Raw genomic sequence first — 21,807 nt, 5'->3', positions numbered from 1 at the left:
TCCTTTTACCATTCCAGATTTCCAAAGCAGGTCAGAACTTTAAGTGTGGTGTGTGTGTTAATTGGCCAATGTTTATGTCTAGCCTAAGGTTCAGGAAAAGAACAGCTGTTGCCTTTGGCAAACCCACTGATGATTTCTTCAGGAAGATAAGAGGACTTGTTTATTTTGTGATTTAAGGTTCAAATCTTTGGTAGAAGCGGTTTTTTTTTTACTTGCATACCTAATCAGGGACATAAATTATTTGTTGAATTTCCTCTGATATTCTCCTAGAACTTCATATTAAAATTCAGACACGCTTCCAGTATCACTAATCATCAGAGAAATGCAATTTAAAACCACAATGAGATATCACCTCACACCTGTCAGAACAGCTATCATCAAAAAATCAACAAATGACAAATGTTGGCCTGGATGTAGACAGAAGGGAACCCTCATGCACTGTTGGTGGGAAAGCAGATTGGTGCAGCCACTGTAGAAAATAGCGTGGAGGTTCCTCAAACAATTAAAATTGGAATTGCCTTATGACCCAGTGATTCCACTTCTGAGTGTGTATACCCAAAGAAACCCAAACCACTAATTCAAGAGAATATATGCCCCCCTGTATATATTGCAGCATTATTTACAACAGCTAAGAAATGGAAGCAACCCAAGTGCCCATCAATAGATAAGTGGATAAAAAAGAGTGGGGTATACTTACAATGGAATATTACTTGTCCATAAAAAAAAGAATGAAATCTTACCATTTGTGAGAGCATGAATTGACCTAGAGGGTATTATGCTAAATGAGGTAGGTCAGGCAAAGAAAAATTATGATTTCATTTATATGTGGAATCTAAAGGGCAAAATAAATGAATGAACTAGAAACAGACTCATAGACACAGAGAACAGACTGATGATTGCCAGAAGAGAGGGAGGTTGGGGATCTAGGTGAAAAAGATGAAGGGATTAAGATGTACAAATTGGTAGTTACAAAATAGTCACAGGGATGTAAAGTGCAGCAAAGGGAACATAGTCTATAATATTGTAATAACAATTTACAGTGCCAGATGGGTACTTGAAATATTGGGTGGATCACTTTGTAAAGAATATGATTGTCTAACCACTATGTTGTGCACCTGAAACTAATACAAAATAGCATTAAATGTAAACTGTAATAAAAAATAAATTTTATTTTTAAAGATTTTATTTTTAGAGAGGGGAGAGGAAGGAGAAAGAGTAAAAGAGAAATATCAGTGTGTGTGTGCCTCTTGCATGCCCCCTACTGGGGATCCGGTCTGCAACCCAGGCATGTGCCTTGACTGGGAATCGAACTGAAGGCCTTTCAGTTCACAGGCCGGCACTCAATTCACTGAGCTACACCAGCCAGGGCTAAAAAAGTAAAATTACAAAAAAATGCTATGAAGGACATTATTAGGTAAACTTATAAAAATGAAATACCAACAATAGTTTAGGAAAAATATTATGTATCAATGTTAAATTACTAAAATGAGTAACTGTCCTATGATATATAAAACACAATCATTAATATTAAGAAATACTAAGCAAAGTATTTGGAAGTAAAAACCATAGTATATAACTTACTCTCAAACAGTATAGGAAATGTACTATGTGTATGTGTGTGTGTGTGTATGTAGAGAGAGAGAGAGAGAGCATGTGCAAATGACAAAGAAAATTGGAAAAATAGTAACAGTATTTGATTTGAAATAAAAGAGTATTTAAAACTATCTTGCAAAAGAAAAAGAAAATCCAGACATGCATCTCAGAACATGGGGTACCTCTGGGTTACAGCATCATCCCAATGTGCCAAGGTTGTGGGTTAAATCCCTAGTCAGGGCACATAAAAGAATCATTCAATGAATGTATTTAAGCATTAAAACAAATTGATGTTTCTCTCTCTCCCTCTCTAAAATCAATAAATAGAATATTTTTAAAAGGTTTACATCTGTGGTGTTGGTGCCTGCCACAGAGAAGGGGTCCCAATGAATATACACTCTTCTGCTCTATTAAAAGTGTCAGATTAGCACTGGCTGATGTGACTCAGTGGACTGAGTGCCAACTAGGGGACCAAAGGGTCACTGGTTGATTCCCAGTCAGGGCACATGCCTGGGTTGCGGGCCGGGTCCCAGCAGAAAACACGCGAGAGACAACCACACATTCATATTTCAGTCCCTCTCTTTCTCCCTCTCTGCCCCTCCCTCTAAAAATAAATAAAATCTTTAAAATAAAGTATCAGATTACATTCCTACCCCCTCCCCCATATATATTCTCTTCAGGAAGAGAGGCATTACCAGAGGTTTTAAGACTCTGGTTTTCATTTATCTGACTTGGGATAAACCTGCATCATCTAACTAATCTCACTTTAAACCAAGATTTCAAAATATCGTGTCAGGCCTCCTGATTTTAACAATAAGGAACACTTGAGTTTTCATTAGAGTATAATTATCAGCACTTTTATTATTGAATTATAACTTTTGACTATAGGTTTCCTTTTTTACAGAAGTTGATGGTCCAAAATCCTGTAACCATAGCTAATGAGATAGCATCCTCCAGGGCAGGAAATGTATTTCAATTTCTGGCCGTATTAATTGTCAATTGGACTTTCACAAGACATTTCTTTTTGCCCTTAGACCTTGTGGGAAAAGGTTTGTAGCATACATCATTTCCGACAGGCTAACAGCCATGAAAAGCCAATTAAAATACTCAATATCAAATCAGCCATTCAGTTAACTTTTACATGTAACTTTTCTTCTTTTCGACTATAATCTAAGAATCTACCAATAATCTGTTTTTTATCTTCAGGTCCTCCACAGTTGAAACCCCTAATATGTGACTAAAGTTATCCTCTTTGGAAAGTAAAACCTTTTCAAATCAACTTTCTGTTTATATAAAAGAGAAAAATACCCAAGGAAATTCTTATCTCATGAAATTTAGATAGTGTTCATAAAATGTGTTCATACACTGTGCTGTCCTGCTTCTCCAAAGCTCTTCACTACTTCCAAGTCTCTGATATATGACTCTATGATTCTTATTTTCATTATGAGCAACTGGTCAGTGAACTTGTGCCTATACAAGCAAAGCTCAGCCCACCTATCCCTGACAGTTTTAGAACTCTGTAACTTTAAAAGCTCAAAATCCTAAATTCCCAAAAGGAAGCCATTGTGTCTTCTTTATTCCTGTTGCTCTCCAGGACACTAGTATTAATGGTTATCATCCATGAAACTTTATTCCTTAGTGTAGAGTAGGATAGGACTTTTGCCATATAGAATCAGTTTATCACCTATATTCAAGAATCAGTTATTCACCTATATTACTGAATTTCTATTTATATTTATATATTCATTAAGTAATACTGAAAACTAGCAATTTAGCTACTTTGTATAGATTATTATTTTAAATGGTTTCTTTTTACCTCCTTCCAAAATTCCAGTCAAGGTCAAAAATATTCCAGAATTATAATTGTAGAGATAGGCTCAACATATGTTCTCCCAGGTCAGTGGTTTTTAAAATTTGATGTGAAATATGTCATTGGTATTTTAATAGGGATTGCGTTGAATCTATAAATTACTTTGGGTAGAATGGACATTTTGATGATATTAATTCTTCCCATCCATGATCATGGTATATGCTTCCATTTATTTGTGTCTTCCTTAATTTCTTTCTTCAATGTTGTATAGTTTTCTATGTACAGGTCTTTTACCTCTTTTGTTAAATTTATTCCTAGGTACTTTATTTTTCTTCTTGCTACATCGAACGGTATTTTTTTTCTGATTTCTTCTTCTATTTCATTGCTGGTGTACAAAAATGCCTTTGATTTCTGAATATTGACTTCGTATCCCACTGTTTTGCCAAATTCACTTACTAGGTTGAGTAGTTTTTTGGTGGAGTCTACAGGGTTTTCTATGTACACTATCATGTCATCTGCAAACAATGATAGTTTTACCCCCTCCTGGTGCAGCCATTGTGGAAAGCAGTGTGGAATTTCCTCAAAAAGCTGAAAATGGAACTGCCTTTTGATCCACTGATTCCCCTGCTGGGACTATACCCTAAGAATTCCAAAACGCCAATTCAAAAGAACCTATGCACCCCAGTGTTCATAGCAGCACAATTTACAATAGCCAAGTGTTGGAAGCAACCTAAATGCCCATCAGTAGATGATTGGATCAAAAAACCATGGTACATTTACACAATGGAATACTACACAGCAGAAAGGAAAAAAGAACTACTATACTTCACGACAGCATGGATGGAAGTAGACAGCATTATGCTAAGCGAAATAAGCCAGGAGGCAAAAGACAAATACCATATGATCTCACCTATAAGTGGAATCTAACCAACAAAACAAAGATGCAAGGAAAATAAGACCAGCAGCACTGAAAGAAAAAGAAACCAACAGAGACAAGAGGGAAGGAGGGAGGGGTGGACAGGTGAAAAGGAAGGAAAGGGTAAGTCAAGGAACTTATAGCAAGGACTCATGGACAAAACCAAAGGGGAAGGACTGAGGGAGGCGAAAGTGGTGGGGGGAAGCAGAGACAAATCTATTTGGAAAAAATAAATTAATTAATTGAAAAAAATTTTATGTGAGAAGTAAAAATGCAGTTGTCATGGTTCCCACCTCCATGGACTATTTGTCTTAGGTGAATGCCAAGAATCTGTATTTTTAATAATTATCCTGAGTGATCTTAATTCTGGTGGTCTTCATTCAACACTAAGAATTTGCTAAACACTGTATCTTCTAATCTTGCAATGATCTGGAAGTTATATATTTTAATCAATACATTTATATTTCCTATGCAAACACCTTTGTATTATTGCAATATTGTATACTATGTAGCCCAAATAAAAATATTTATAAATATGTTGTGAAATTGAAATTATTGGTTCATTACATTGGTTTAAAAAAATTGCTCTATTCTTCTAAAGAACTCTTCAGGGAGTGAGATACTTTCCTTTATTGGATAAATAGAGCTATAAAACATGCTGCACTTTCTTCAGCTTCCAGGAAAGTCAGAGCTAATTATATGCTCAGCAATGCTTTATTTAACATAACTTTTATTCTCCATCATTTGCCCTTCATATTTAATACTTGGCACTTTTTTTAATCTTTTTTGGTTCATTTGACAGTAAATTGTTTCAAATCTTCTTTGCATATCAGCCGAGTAGGTCATAATAAAGGAATGATTAAGTATTTCATTTCAAAACAAATTTGCCAGATACACAAAATTTTTATAATTTGTTAACCCAAATTTATTTATTGTTGAATTTTCAACAACAAAAAGTTTGGCATGGTGACTCAAAATTCCAATTTCTAAATAGGAAATCTCTCTGATTTAGGATGTGTTTTCATTTAACTCTTCATCTTCAACAATCATTTCCTACCTAATTGTATATTGGGTGACTGACACTAGAGACTTTTTCTTCTATTTATAGTTCATTGAGAACCAACTTCCCTTCTTTTCTCCCTCCTTTCTTTCTTCTCTCTCTGTATATATTTCATGTATTTATTGTCTACAACTTGATAACTTTGGAAATAAGTATCACCATAATAAGCATCACTATCATCAAGGCCATGTATGTACACATCCATCATCTCTGAAAATTTCCTCCTGCTCCTTAACTACTCTTCCTTATGCAAGAATAAAGTATTACATTAAATATTATTTAAATATCATATATTTAATAATAAAAAACAGCAATCCCTCATGTAGCACCTACACAGAAGGTACCATTCTAGGAATTTCACGTATTTACATTTAATCTCCATACAAGTGTTATGAAGTACATATTGCACACCTATTTTGACAGGTGAGGAATCTCAGGCAAACAGAGTTTAAGTAACTTGACCAATGCCATACAACTGCTACATATTTAGGATGTTTTTTAGTGAATCATCGAAGCAATATTATAAGAGAAGAGTTTAATTTTAAATAACATCTGATAGTTTTTATATAGGAAAATATAAAGAGAGAAAACCCCAAATGTCACCAGAAAGCCCTTTTTTAACAGAAGTTCTATAGGCTGATGGGAAAAACAAAACAAAACAAAATGGTTTTCTCATATAAAAAAGTACAAAATGAAATATAAAAATGATTCTTCCTATGTCCCACATACCCAGACTTTAAAAAGTATTATCATCAGTAGTTGATTTTGTGTCCTGTCAGAAAAATAAAAGGAGAAGTTATATGTATATTGACATAGACATGTGTAAAATACTTATGTATCCATACATTTTGTATGGAGGCATAAGTGTGTTTCATAAATGTGTATTTCAGTATGCATTATACCTTCACACATATTTTAGTAATATTTAAAATAATAGGTATAGATCCAGAAACTGGGCAATGAATAATGTGAAAAATAATCTGGAGACAGAATTAAAAAAAAAATGTGAATATCTGTAAAGTGATTTCTTAATTAACTTTAAGTTTGGCATAAAATAGTATATTTTAGAACTCTGCCAAATTTTGCTACGTGACTAAAAAAGAAGTCTTATTTTAACTGTTTTTGAAATAAAATATTCTTAATTTTCAGTTAGGTGATAATAAATAAAATATTCTTACTTTTCAGTTAGGTGATTATGAAGGTAGTTGGGCATTTTGCATGAAAATAATAAAGCTCTTTGCAAAATCATCAGGCACTTTATTCTAGGACCATGCAAATCCTGAATAAAAACAGTGCTTTACTCTCATAAACTTTCTAAATTACATTATTTATCATTAGAATATTTACTGTTATCTTCTGACATTTTGCATCAAATCCTTGTAATTTTTCAAAGCCAAAAGCACAAATGTTATATTAAAAAAAGACAACAGGTCAATATTTATGTACTCTAAGTTAATCATGCTTTTTAAAACAATGGTCTTTTATGGCAAACATGAAAAAAATTGCAAGATTATCTATAAAGGATTAAAAATAATATTCACTTTAATTTGTGCAATTAAGAATTTCCTAAAATGAAAGTAATTTCCCCTTGATATTTAATCACATGTCTATGAGACGCCTTGAAATTAGCATAATTTTTTCTAACTACATAATATTCTGATAAACTATAAAATATAAATGGAGACTATGAATATTTCTTGATTGTAGATATTTGCAAAAATTTGTATTTAACATTTTATAAAATATTATAAAGTATCAGAAAAACTATTGAATATCTACTCCAATCATCATCCTTAATTTCACAAAAATGAGTAAACCAAAGCCTTGTGAAGTATTTTCAGATTTGATGTTTTTCATATTATTGGCTTTGATATGGTTGGCCATAAGCTGAAACATGTCGTTGAAGTTAACTATTTCCATATATTTAGCTTCCATTTTCATAGCAAGATGAAAGGAAACAAATCTCCATTAAAAATCAGCAAGACTTACTAATTTTGAGAGTGTAATTGTCATTAGCAAATTCATCAGATGAAAAAGACAGGGAATGCCTGAACATATTCCTTGTGATGGGCCTTGTAAAATCCTAGTTTGTCCAATAAGAAATAAAGACTCTGTATAGAACTATTGGGTAGACTGGGGAATTACCCGGATGGCAGATGTTTTTATGGAAACAGAATGCTAAAGTGAGACAGATACCACAATGAATTCCCTTACATTCAAGAGCTATTTTTACAAGTTGTTCATCTGGGAAGCATGCATAAGTTTTTTTTCTGTATTTTTATGCTGTTAATCCAATTCTTGTTCTTCTGACCTAAGTTCTCTCCAATTATCCATTCATGATTATGTTTTACTTTGCGGCATGGTGATTCTCACCAAAGCACTGCCTCTGTAAGCAGTCATTACACATTGTTGACCCACATGGCTCCAATATAATTTGGGTTTAAAAATAAATATCCTCTAGTATTTTTCACAGATTTCACCACATATAAACCATTTTTCTTTCAAACTCACAAAAATAACAAAACATCTGAAAAGGGTATATGTGTACCTACTGCAACATGAGAAAAAAATAAGTGAAAATTCTTTTTAAATAGAATCCAAAGCATATGTGATATTCTTGAACACTGACATTAGAATTGACAACTGTAAGTCTGCATAGCTATACTCAAAATAAATAATAATCTCCAATCATTTCCAAAATAACTCCATATCCATTGAGAACCACATTTTGCTAAAATTTGTTTTTCATTTGAACTAGTTTTATTTTTGTCAGACAAGAATAATTTAATCATGCCTTCTTATAAAATTTTGTTATAAAATCTCATGAATAATGGTATATAAATTTTAAGTTAAGTAAAACAAATCTTACAAATGAGTATTTATGCATGATGAAAAAATTAATGTTAAAACGGTCATTGAAAAAAATTTAAATGTTTAGAGCTTGTGCTCATTTTAATACAGAAATCACATCCTGTCCTCACCACGCTAATATCTCTCTAATATCTGTCCATTATGTCTTCAGTGAAGCCAGAAGTCTTTACTATGGCCTACAATATCAAACATCATCTTGTCCCAGCTATCTTTCAAATGGCATTTGCTACTAAGCCCAGATTCAATTACAGCGGCCTTAGGTGAAATACACAGAGCCTCCTGCCACCTTGAGGTCTTTGTACTTCTTGTCTCTCTTCCTCTAAAGCTCTTCATCCAGATATTCACAGAACTCATTTGACTCCTTTTGGTTAGCCATCAGCTTGAATGCTGCCTTTGGAAAACCCTGGTCTGTCCCCTGTTCAAAATCGTATACTCCTTACTTTGACTTATATTGCTTAGAGCAGCCACCACTGCCTGGAATTATATAATTATCTGTTTATTTTCTGCATCCCCCACTAGAGTACATGGTTCTTAAGGTCAGGAAGTTGACAGTTATGTTTATTATTATGGGCAACGATCGGTAGTAAGTGATCAACAAAACATGTTAAATTGAACTCTATGAGTCGCATTCTGATTTCCTGAAAGTAGATGATGCTGGTAAAGCTTTGGGTTTCCAAAAGCATTTTCCTTGTTACTCTTAGAAGTGAAGAAAATGAAGAAGATAGAAGAACCAGGCCCACATAAGAGCAAAAAAAGCAAGACCTTTTACTTTTAGAAAAAAAAACTTTCTGTTCTGTTTGACATTATTTCAACTGTCATCCTACTCTTTCAATGTTATTTTCTCTCATTATTAACTTCTGATAACTCTCTCCACGTTCTCCCCACACTTTTTATGATTTGAATCTTCTTTATATAACAGGCTTGTCAAAATTTCCACTGAAAAATGGATTGCACCACACCAAGATATATAGCTACATGTATTTTGTATACCTGCCTTTTAATCACCTAGAATGGCAACTTCTTGAAAGAGACTACATTTATCTTATATATCATATACAGATAATAGTTCATTATTTTTAAACAATTCCATTTTATTAATAAATGATTGGACCTGGATAAAGAAAAAAGTGCCACCTTGTATTTACTAGGTGAGAGACAGAATACCTTTCTTGTTACAAAGTGTCATCAAAGTATCTTTTTGCCCAGGACTCCTTTCCTGCTCCTATTTAAATAGGGAGCTGATATTCAAAGAGAAGTCAGCATGTTCCTGTGCTGATTCACTTACATTATAAAGTATCTCCATATGCTCCCCAGAGGAACATGCACTTTACCCAGCCTTCACCAGAAAACAAACTGATTAAGAGCCACTGACAACCATTAGTTCTAATCTTTGCAGAAGATAGTTACAAACCAAAGATGAAGAAGTCTCATAGCTCTCCCTAATCCAAAGGAAAAAAGAAAGATAGACTGTAGTACATTCAAAGACAAAATGTTCTAATAATATAAATTTCAGTTTTTTTAAACATTGAACAAAGCAAAAAATTAGATTAGTAGATTACTGCTAATGTTGAGGTGGTGCTGTTCCCTGGTTAAAGAGCTCTCTGGGGTGTGTAGGTGTCATGTTACACCATGATCAGCAACACATTAATATACATTTTTCTACATTTGAGTACTCATTTAGTAGGTAATAAGTCCCAGAAGGTATAGGTCCAAACCTCAAAAGCCTTTCAATCTAGTTAGGAAGGCAAGAAGTAAAATGATACATTATATATAAAATAGCACTTATAATGTCAAGAGTAATTCCAACTACAGATGATGTAGGCTTGGGACGTGAAGACGGCTTCATAGAGAAGGTCAATGTTAAAGGCTGATTCTCAAAGGAAAAAACTAAAGGGCAAAAATTTCAATAGACTCTACTAAAGCAAGAAGCAGCATAAATGTGCACAGAAATGTAGATGATATTTTATCACTGGGTTTCTTTTCAGCATCAGACCATATCCCACTCTGTCAAATCTAGTAGCTGAAGCCAGTGGGTCAGTGGGAGAACAACAGCAAATACATAAACACACACACACACACACACACACACACACACACACACTCAAAAAACAATGTAAGACATATGAACAGTAGAAAGAAAGGGTGAATCATTCTCCTGGCTGTGAAGGAAAAATAATAGTCCTTTTTCAGTGACTATTCTTTTCACCATTCCTGTTCTTTCAACAAAAGAGAAGTTAAATTGTAGAGTTTTAAGAAACACAGACCAACACTTTCTCAGGTAATTTAGGCAAAAAAAAAAAAATTGATTTATTTTCTTCTCCATCAGGCCAAGTAAAACACTCACCATCAAGTAGTTTGCTGACAAATGGCCTAAGAGTCCACCAGATGAGAACACATAGTTGTGTTATATCAACTAACTGGACACCGTCGTGATAAACCTCAGCACTGTGTGAATGAATGCAAAGCTAGCAGTGACATTGAGGAATGTGGAGTGAGTCACGGAGAGTAGAATTCAGAGAGACTTTAATATTAATGGAATAAAGAGCAAGTGTATTCCTTTTCTTATCCCTGTAGCATCAGCAGTACCCGCCAACTAGTTATTATTGCACATTCCTAGATAATGTCTTAAGGTCTTCAAAATAGGGGTAAAAAATGAAATTTCAAAAAATCCTGCTATTTATTTTTGTAACTATGGGCAGTCTACAAAAAAAGTCTTGTATGTGTAAAATGATGGATTTTAAATAAATAACAGCTAAGTTTCCTTTCATCAGGTATTCAGAAATTAGGTAAAAAGCAATTTGAACTTCACTAACTCATTTTCAAAAATGAGTATAACTTTAAAATATATAACAAATAAAATACTTTCTGTATTTATTTGTTGTATATATATAACATACCTGCATGTTATATGAAATAGAACATATAGAACCATAGATATATGACATTCTAAAAAAGGAAATTTCCCACTATATTGTTAGAAAAATTGCAAAGAAAAACAAGTTGCTTTTTTTAAAAATAGCAATTTACCAAACCTATTAAAGTCGGGTCTTATAAATAGATGACTATACTAAGTTTTTTCTGAGATCATAGTTGTGATTCTACCATATTTGTTTCTGATGAATGGACACTATAAAGGAACTTTTTGTTTTACTAGATTTGTTCATAATTAGAATATGTTTATGTAGTTAAATGTTAAAGATTATTCTAAACATGAACTTTACAGAAATGCCATGTAATAACTTTCCCATATTGAAAACTTTATGAAAACATCTTTATCTTAAAAAAGTGGTGATGTTTGCAGAAATGACATTTCTCAATTCTTAAGTTTTCTGTCATCAGCAATATAATCTGTTTTTTTAAGCGTCTAGGTGGTTAATAATCATGACCAAAAATGCAGATACTGCCTAACATAAAAGTCTCCTCAAATTATTTAATGTGCCACCTGACACCACTTCTCACTCATAAGTCAAGCACTCGGGGTAAACTGAAGCTTGGCCTTAAAAAATAAATATATCTACATGACATTGTTTTTGATTATTCGTGGTCATTAGGAAATATCCTAAATTTGGCAATATTTAATTACTACCACCTGAATGAAAAACAAGATGGTAGTAATCACATCTCCCAAAGGTCATTAGGACAAAGCAGGAGTTTCAGGTTCTTTCTCCCCCAAGGCAGTTTAAGGCAGTAATTAGACTTTACACTGGAAAGAAGAAAGGTAGGGGAATAAAATAAATAGGGCCTAATGCACATCAATAAATATGTTCAGAAAGGAAGAATGGAATAGAGTAACAGATAATGGCAACACAACCTAAACACTGTTTTAAAAAATCCAACATTCTTCCTTTTATTGACTTTTTAAAATTGTGCTTTTGATGTTTTCTACTTTAATCTTGCAAATAGGTAGGCTTAAAATTATATTTTAAAGCCATCATTTTACCAGCAAATTAAATAATTACTTATAAAACAAGTATGGTTTAGTTATAATGGTATATTTGATATTTCAGGGAGCACAAAAATGATTACATGAATACACAATAGATGTAAGAAAGACCCAAGCATTTCCTCAGACCAACAATCCAACTGAATGTTGTCTAAAATGACGTGAAAGGGAGGAGATAATTCTGCAGGTTCTGAATTACAAAGCCGTTAGCCACTTCCTCTCTTATGATAATGTTTGTATGAGCTGGAACTTTTGATAACCACTATTTAGGATTCCATTTTCACTTCTATTATCATTAATTGATGAACATTAGCTCCATTAAAAATAATAGCTATGTAAAAAAAGCTCAGAAAGTGTAATGGGAAATTCTTGGCCATCTATCAGACACAGCTTAATATTAGCTTCAACAGCTGCATGTTTTCTAGAAAGTTTATACAGATACCTCAGCTTCTAAGTATAAAACTACAGAGTAAAAAAATAATTTCAGGCAATGGCTTTTGTTGAATATTTTCTATTCTTAACTAAAGCTTTAGGGTCACAATGCAACCAAAGATAAGTCACAGGAAAGCAGAATTTTTTAAAAATCTATTTCTGCAGGAAAATAAAATACATTATAAATATATTTTTAAGAGAAATTGAAGACATTTTCTAAGAAACTGTGCTATATTATAAAGCATATGCTTTGCTAAAATTCATATATTTTTCCAATAAATGGATTGTATTTTGAAAACATCAACATTTTAACATCTGAAAAATATGACTACTATATTTCATGAAGATCTTTAATTAGTTTAATTTCCTGAAAATTAAACTTTTCAACTTCAATGAAAGTTAAGTCTTAAAAGTAACTCCCCTTTTGCCTTTAGGTTCTGAGAAAGTGTATATTTAATTCTTCTATTCACTTACATACAGAATATGTGAATTAAATCTATTTCATAGAATTTACTCAGGCTTCATGATTCAATTTGTTTCAAAAAGTAGATGTTATAAGCATTTTATTACATAATAAAATGTTATTAATGGTTAACATTTCCTCATTGTTCTGAAAACAAAAATAAATTTAAAAATAAAATAAAATTTGAAAGTCGTTTCAAGAAACAAATTTTACAATACTGATTTCACATATTTAAAATAAAACTTTTAGCTGGATGAAATTAGCATCTCCTCAACATTAGTTATAATACTGCCTACGTTCAATCTTATAGACATCATATTGTATTAAAATGACTCACCGATTCTTCCTGAAAATCATTGCCATTGACACCAAATTTTTGCAAATGTATTTACTTTTAATATTTTTCCTTTATTTCCTCTTAACAGAGCCCTTTTTTATACATGTGCACTTCTAATTTGATGTCCTGATACTGATTTGCACTATCCAATTGTCCTTCATAAAGATATCAAATGACAAAAAGACAAGACCACACACACACACATATATAAAAGTATATATACACATATATAATTCTAGAATAAGAACCTACATTATTCTGAAGCATCTTCAAAATTGGCCACAAAATCACAACATGTAAAAGAGAAATATAAGCAATAGAATATGGATTTTCACTAATCCATTTATTAAAATACCCCAGTAGGACTTCAAAATGCATGTGAGACTAAATCAAAGTCATAGGTTATTGTATTTTAATGTACTATAATTTCCTACTTAACCAAAAATTATTCACATATAAAATATTTCAGTAGTTAGCAAATGACAACATGAGAAATCCTGCTCAACACAAAATGCCTACAAAATTAGGTTGATTTTAACCACATTATCATTTAAATAAGGCAATTAAATTAGTCAGAAACACAAAACTCAAAAAGCAGCCTTGGGAATAACTTTTTCTTATAGCCATTACCAAATCCCCATTGTACTGATTAACTGTGCCAGAAAAGAAACATAAAGCTGAAGAAAGAGCACTATCACTACTTGGCTTCTCTAAGAACTCGTAAAAGTCAAAGTCTCTAACCATCTTATTTCATTAGATTCTCTAATATGTAAATGCTGCTGCTTTTCTGCAATTTGATTTACATTATTAATTACTTCATACCTTTTTTCCTGCAATCTAAAAAATCTTAATCCCAGCTTAAAATTTATTTAAAAAAAAACATTAATTTGGAATATGCACTTTTACTTGCAAAACACCATTACCCCCAAATAAAAGAATGCACAAAAGAATTCTAGAAGAAAATTTGAACGCACAAAATTCTATAATGCAACCAGCCCTTAGGAACCATCACTCTCACCAGATACTGCTCGATCGTTTACATTTACTTAATGGTCATGAACCCATTGCCTGATAGGATTTGTAGCATCTCAAGAAATGGTGGATGACAGTCACTTATTTCTTTTTTTGGAAACTATGAGCTTAGTCTTCAATATGTTGCAAATGTTATTCCACTGCACTTTATAGAGTTGACCAGTTTCAGTCCTGATATTCTAAAACTGCATAACTTATCAGCTACAATGAAAATGCATAGATATGAGCATGTGCATATATATTACAAAATTATTTCATGTGATATCTATAATCTATATTTTATAATGTAAAGTGAGAATTATAGTTCTTGGAGGAAAAAATACATGCCAAAAGTATCTGTTCCTTTGAAAGTAATACTTCAAATATACATGGAAACTTTTCACTTGAATATACTGGAGCACTTTCTAGGCATTTCACTATCAATGGTACATATTCATACCTTTACTGGGGCACAAATTTTGTTTTGTGATTCTTATTATATTTTTATGTATTTACATATATAATATTGATGATCCTCCCTTACATTCGGGAATTCTAAAATTTCTTTGTTGTGTCTATCATTTCCAGGCATCAATACTCAGCATCAATACTCAGCTTCCTAAGTACTTCAATCTCTATATCATACCCATTTCATAGATCGAAAGAATTTCTCAAAACCATTTAAATAATGCTTTCCTAAATCCATTTAGAAAAAAGAAAAATTATTTTTTCCCTCTAATTTCCTATATAACTTCAGTGGGTCCACAATCACCTCACACATACCCAATCTTCATCCCATTTCCCTTGATGGCACCTACCCTAATGTTGTCATGGTGACGATGGTATACCAGAAGGCAGCAGGGATGCTGGTGAACTTGCTGGCGGAAGACCCCTTCTCTGCGTAGAACATAACGGTAGCGAAAATGATGATAGCCATGGTGAGAGAGAAGAGCAAGAAGCCCAATTCAGATGCACAGCTCTTCAGCGTGTACCCTAGGATGCGCAAGCCTTGAGAGTGGCGGGAAAACTTGAAGATACGGAAGACACGGAAGACTCGAAGTGTGACAAAGGCCCCACTAACATCCTCATTGTCTGTCATCACTAGCCCAATGTAATAAGGCAGGATGGCCACCACGTCTATGATACTCATGACGCTACGCACAAAACGGTAACGACTGGGAGCTGCAGCCAGGCGAAGCAAGTACTCAACAGTGAAGATCATGACGCAGGCTGTATCCAAGCAAAAGAAGGCCACTGCATACCGCTCGCCACAGGGCAGTTCTTTAATGTGACCCGGGCTAGACCCACAGGGCACTGTTTCGACCACATTAGCGATGACTGAGACGGCAATGAAGAACCCTGTAACATAGTAGAACACCAGGGCCATTGTGCTGGTGTGGGGGTTCTCAAATGCCCGCCAGACCCTCTGCCGAGCAGTCATGGTGGGCAGCGCGTTCTCTCCCGTGTTGTCAGTATCGGCGTCGTCCTGTAGGCGCTCTGCGTTCTCTCGCCTTCGATCCTTGTACTCCTCATAACAGCAGTCGCCAATAATTTCTGGGATGAGGCCAAAGAAGGCTAATTCTTCATCATAAGCAGAGATGCACTCATGGCGAGGATAGTGGAGCTTCCCAGTGCGGTAGAAATTCAGGATATGACGGAAGATGTCTGGGTCACGGTCAAAAAAATACTGCTGAGTCTCTGGATGGTAGAAAAAGTCCCTCTCTGAACTGCCCAGCAGAGTGTCTGGATAGCGTTCCAGGGTGTCCTGCCATGTTTGGAAACGGGTACCACTAACATTCAGCACAATTAGTGCATCTTGAGTCCTTTTTCTCTCCTGTCTAGGGGGAGCCGGCATAGGCGCCGAGGCCACAGGCATCCACCCGATGGCCGCTGCCCTTGCAAAGGGCAGCCATGCTGCTACCCCCGCCGCCATGGTGCCTTGAAGCGGAGGCAAGAAGGGCAATCAGGCCTGTATAGTGGGTCAAGGTAGCCACAACCACGCACGTCCTCCTGTCAAACAAATATTACAGAGAAAGGTAGTCCAGGGGTATCACTCTTATTCCAAGGTAGAGCTCCTGGTGAAGTCACAGGTCTCAGAAGGGCAAGTTTCCCCCAAAGACAGGTATTTAGAAAACAAAATGTCCTAACAATCACGCCCAGCAGAACCTAACCAAACCTTTTCCAGCAGTTGGACCAGGCCACCGCTGGTACAAATATGTACACAGGTGACTTTAAGTGCAGCAATTTCTTCAAACAGGTGTCTTTGATTCCTCCCCTGACACGTGGTTAACGTGGGGTCAGTATGCCTTGTGTAGGGTAGGAAAAAAACCAAACAAAAAAACGAAGGACAATCACTCAGTGGTATTCTTTTGACGAATTAAGAAACGTTTACACCTTCCCTTTTGACTCTTTCAAACCTTCCTTTTTCAAGTGGCCCTTCCCGCCAAAGGAATCTCAAAAAGGCGACCTGTTGTAGCTTTCCAGATGCGATCACAGCTAGTACCCCACGTCTCTTTGGGAGTCCGGTGGCCGCCTCTACCCCTCCGGCAGTATTTGCAGAGATGGGGGTGCAGAGTGGTGGGCACGGTGGGGGGCGTTAGTATAGATCCTCCTCCCCCTAAGTCTGCAAACACCCCTGTGTCTGCCGAAAGCGTTCGTCCAATCGTCCCTTCACTCTCTTTTCAAGTTCAGCTCAGGTGCAGTATGACAGTTAAGGAGCCGGGGAGCTGGCAGCCGCCACCGCCTCGGCGGCAGCAGCATCTGTCTGCGCACAGAACGCGCCTCGCCTGCGGTACATACCTGGCCAAGTGTGCACCGGGGCTGAGTTGCATAGAGACTTTCTCCTCGCCGTACACCCGAAAAGGGAGAAGCTGAGGGAGCAGCTCGCGAGCAGCCGAATCCAGGCGCCGAGGGAGCACAAATAAAGCTCAAGCGAGCTCTGCTTCCCCTTCCCCCATCCCTCCGTGCTTCCCTCCTCCTTTTCACCTTCCGAAAGCCGGGCGCAGGCGAGCCCAGCAGCAGCAACAAGTTCAAAAGGTGCGGGGGAGGCGAACCGAGGGGACTCGCTCCTGCCAACTTACTGCGCCGCCGCCGTAGCCAGGGCCGGAGCTGCGCGGTGCGGGGCTGCGGGGCGCCGGGGCTGCGGGGCTGCGAGGGCTGTGGCGCTGCGGGGTCGGAGCCGGGGCCGGCGCGGACAATCTCCGGAGCGCTGAGGCTGGACGCGCTCGGCAACGCGGGGGCGCGAGAGGGCGGCTGGCTGCTTCCCTGCCAGTGGGTGGTCCTGCATGTCCCCGGGCTCCCCGCGCCGCTCTGCTCGTGCGATTAATAAATAAGGAGAAAATAAATAAATAACCGAGCGCTCGCCCCGCCACGCAGGTTAGGAACGGCGCCTCCCGCCTTTCCCTGGGCTTGACCTTTCTCCACCCCCGCCCCCTCGGGCTCCTCTGGCTCCACCCCAGCCACCCACCAGACCCGGCGCAAAATGTCACCGAGGGAGAGCATCCAGGTGGATCTGCTGGGGGAGAGCGAGCCTCGACGAACAAAGGGAAGCTGCACGCGCTGGGTTGCGGTGGCTTGGTGGAGGAGAGGAGGAAGGGGACCGGTGCCTTGCTTCTGTCTCCCTGGGTCCCCGTTCCAGGCGAGCGTGGGAAACGGGGAAAGAGAGAGAGAGAGAATCTAGGAAGGCGGGTGAGCGGAGCGGAACGCGCAGGAATTGGTTGTCTTCTGGGGGATACTGAGGGGCAAGCCCTGCAAAGCCCCGCGGCGGAATTTTTAAGTGCTTTTTTCTCTTTTTCTTTCTTTTTATTTGTTCATACCAGATGTTAACGTTGAGGAGGTTAATACGTCATCTATCCAACTTGAAAAGTCTAGCAGTTTCCTCGGTCTAGGTCTTGCCACGACTCCTTTCCCCGTCCTTTGCGAATGACAGGAAGGATTTAGAACCCTTTTCTAAATGTCAGCGTCAAGGGGCGCAAGTCTCTGTGAGTGTGTGTCCCCTTCATTCTCTCTGCGCATCTGTGTACAGATCTAAAATGGTTAAAGTAGTTAAAGGTGTCCTTGCGAGGAGTCAGTGATGTGGTGAGAGATTAGGAAATTGTGGCTGCCAACGGTTGTGTTTTTAGTGTACCCCGCCCCCCATTCATTAGGAATCTTCCTTAAAACCAAACACACACCATTTATAACCACTAGATGGCGCGAAGGGAAAGAAGTTGAATCTATTCCTAAGGTTTGCATGCTTTGGAAAGGTGAAGGATCAAAACGAACTGAGACAGCAACATCACATAAACAACCTCAAATCCCCCACACCCCACCCACATTTTTAGCATTTGGATATATTACTCAGGCTTGAGTTTGCATGTTGATGGATATGAAATGAGATGTCGAGAGTTTTTGTTGAAATGCCTTTGAGAATTAAATCTAATGACTGAATAATAATAATAATAATAAAGGCATTTGGAAATATTGAAGTTTTATCTATGTTGAAGAAAGAGAGATGTCTAATTTTTACCTGAAAATTACTTCTTCAGGACTTGGTTTGGCTGTTCTTGGTTTGTAAATTAAATGGACTATGATGTAGAGTCTTGAATTGAATTGACTTTCAAGCCCTGAAGACAATATGAACAATGTATTAACCTTAAAGATCTGAAATCAAATACCTCTTAGAAAAGATATGAACTAAGAAAATAAATTATATAGAAAATCACCAGAGGAGAAAAACAAACCTTATAATGTACAGGATTTTCTGTAGAAATGGAAAGTTATTTGTTGTTTACTTGTTTACTGGATTTAGTGGTTTACAGAATCCCACGTTAGTAGTTAATGAAATTGGAGCTAATGCACCATATTAAGTTTGGAAACACAGAACTGAAGACTCCTGCTGTTTATCAGTTTGTATTAGTTGAGATGAAAGATGGTTGTTAACAAGTCTCTATAACCTGCCTATCTTAAAATACTGGAAAATAAAAAGTTGGCGACAACTTACAGATATAAATGGAGATGTTGAACTCTACAAAAAACCCTAAATAAACAAGAATATAAAAATCTGCTGTATGTTCTACTCTCCCCAACTCTCCACAAGCTTCATGATGGGGTGGAAATGATGTAGGCTTAGAAGTTCAACATGTCTAGATTCAAATTTTAGCTAAGAAATTCCTCATAGGCTTTGTTTCCTATGGCAAACTACTTAACTTCTATTTAGAAATTGTAGATAATAAAAATTAACTTTTTAAAACTATTGTGAGTATTAAACAGGATAATTCTTCTGAACAACAGTATAGAACTTGGCACACACAGAGGGTACTCAGTGTCAATTTCTCTTTAATGAATAATGGAAATGCAAATTCTTCTTTTCAGCCTATATTTGAATCTCCCACAGATTTTTTGCATGATTACTCTTGACTATGAGTTCAAAAATTCTCTTGTAGTGATATACTGGTGACACTAATATTTTAATATTCATGTGCTGACATGCTGTATTAAGATTATGTATACAGAATCCAGCACAACATTCTATACGCTTTCCTTGCCCAGGGATTCCTGGTCTTCCTTCTGGAATTCTCATTTGGTATACTCTGCTTGGTTGATGAAAAATAAACTCCACAGTATCAGAATTGAATTCAGTCACTCCTGTTCTCCAGTTGTCTATCTTGATTTCTCCACTAATAAATAAAGCCTATGGAAGAAACCTCATGGTCATCATAGACCATGTCCTGCCCTTCCCTGTTTCCCCACAACAAATACACACTCATCCAAAGACCCAATAAGTCTTGTATATTCCAACCTTGTAACCAGTCTTTCTTCACACTGCACCTAAAGTGATTTTTTAAAACTATTTTGAGATAATTATAGAGTCACATGCAGTTGTGAGAAAAAATAGAAATTCCTTATACCTATCACCTAGTTTCCCCCGAAGGTGTAATCTTACACGTTACAGTACAATGTCACAACCAGGAAATTGACTTTGACACAATCTACCAACCTAATTCAGATTTTACCAGTTTTACATATGCCAATTTTTGTGTGTTTTAATTAGTTCTGTTTAATTGTATCACACATATAAATTGGTGTGACTATGGTCACAGAAAACATACAGAAGATTCTATCTCAAGAAAACCCTCTCATAGCCCCACTGTCTCCCTTGTCTCCCTCTTTTCCCCTTCCCTATTCTTTGTCACCCACTAATCCGATCTCCTCTATAATTGATCAATTAAATGTTATGTAAAAGGAATCATGCCATGTAGTCCTTCGAGACTGTCTTATTTTGTTTAGAATTACATTAAGATAATCCATTTGTTGAATGTACCAATAGTCCATTATTTTACTGCTGACTAGTAACACATGTTAAGCATTCACCCACTGAAGGACATTTGGGTTGGTTCCAGTTTTTGACTATTATGAATAAAACTGCTATGCTGTACAGGTTATTGTCTGAACATGAAGTTTTCATTTATTTGGGATAAATATCCAGTAGTAATTTCGTTGGATTTTATAAGTATGTTTTTAGTTTTCAGAGAAACTGCCACAGTTTTTTCCAGAGTGGCTGTACTATTTTATATATCACCAGTAAAATATAAGTTATCTGGTTTCTTAGTCCCCTCATCAACATTTGGCATTATCACTATTTTTCATTTTGCTCATTCTGAAAATGTATAGTGACATCTCACTGAGATTTCAATTTTCATTTCTCTAATGCCTAATTTTGCTGAACATATTTAAATGTGTATTTTTGCCATCTGTATATTCTTCAGCAAAATGTGTGCTCCTCCCTTTTGCCCATTTTTCAATTGGATTGTTTGTTTTTTACTGTTGACTTTTGAGAGTACTTTATATATTCTAAATAATTTACCTTCATCAGATGTGCTGTTTGCAAATATTTTTCCTAGTCTGTAGCTTGCCTTTTCATCTTCCTAACAGGAGATACTGCAAAGCAAAAGTTGTTAATTCTGATGAGGTCCAATTTATAATTTTTTCTCTTTATGAATCATGCTGTTAGTATCAAGTCTAACAACTCTGTGTAACACTATGTCCCAAAGATTTTCTCATTTTTTTCTAAATTTTCAGTTTATGATCAATTTTGAGTTAATTTTTGTATATGGTTCTGAGGTGGTTTAGGTCAATGTCCTTTTTTTCAAAAATTTCCTATAGCTATCAAGTTTCTTCAGCACCATTTCTTGAAAAGTATATTTTTCTTATATTGCTTTTGCACCTTTGCCAAAAATCAGTAGGGTATATTTTTGTGATCTATTTTTACGTTCTCTGTTTTTTCCCATGTGTGTATACCTATCCCCTCACTAAAACACACTTTCTTGATAGTAACGGTAATGTAACTCTTAACATAAAGTAAAATTATTCTTTATGCTTTATTATTTTTTC

The 21,807-nt window shown here is 36.0% G+C and overlaps 1 protein-coding gene across 1 annotated transcript in view; it reads right to left on the bottom strand.

The window, feature by feature from the left end:
- The window catches only part of KCND2 (potassium voltage-gated channel subfamily D member 2), a 526,970-nt gene extending 509,422 nt beyond the window's left edge, over positions 1–17,548 (bottom strand). Inside the window, exon 1 of the mRNA XM_054564474.1 lies at positions 15,255–17,548. Within this exon, the coding sequence (XP_054420449.1) occupies positions 15,255–16,369 (1,115 nt within the window). The 5' untranslated portion in view covers positions 16,370–17,548. The remainder of the gene's footprint in view (positions 1–15,254) is intronic.
- Positions 17,549–21,807: the final 4,259 nt, after the last annotated feature.

Source organism: Pteronotus mesoamericanus, unplaced genomic scaffold (genome assembly GCF_021234165.1).
Source record: "Pteronotus mesoamericanus isolate MK-2021 breed Mesoamerican mustached bat unplaced genomic scaffold, CSHL_Meso_final scaffold_85, whole genome shotgun sequence".
Taxonomy (NCBI): domain Eukaryota; kingdom Metazoa; phylum Chordata; class Mammalia; order Chiroptera; family Mormoopidae; genus Pteronotus; species Pteronotus mesoamericanus.
This window is presented reverse-complemented; position numbering and strand designations above follow the sequence as displayed.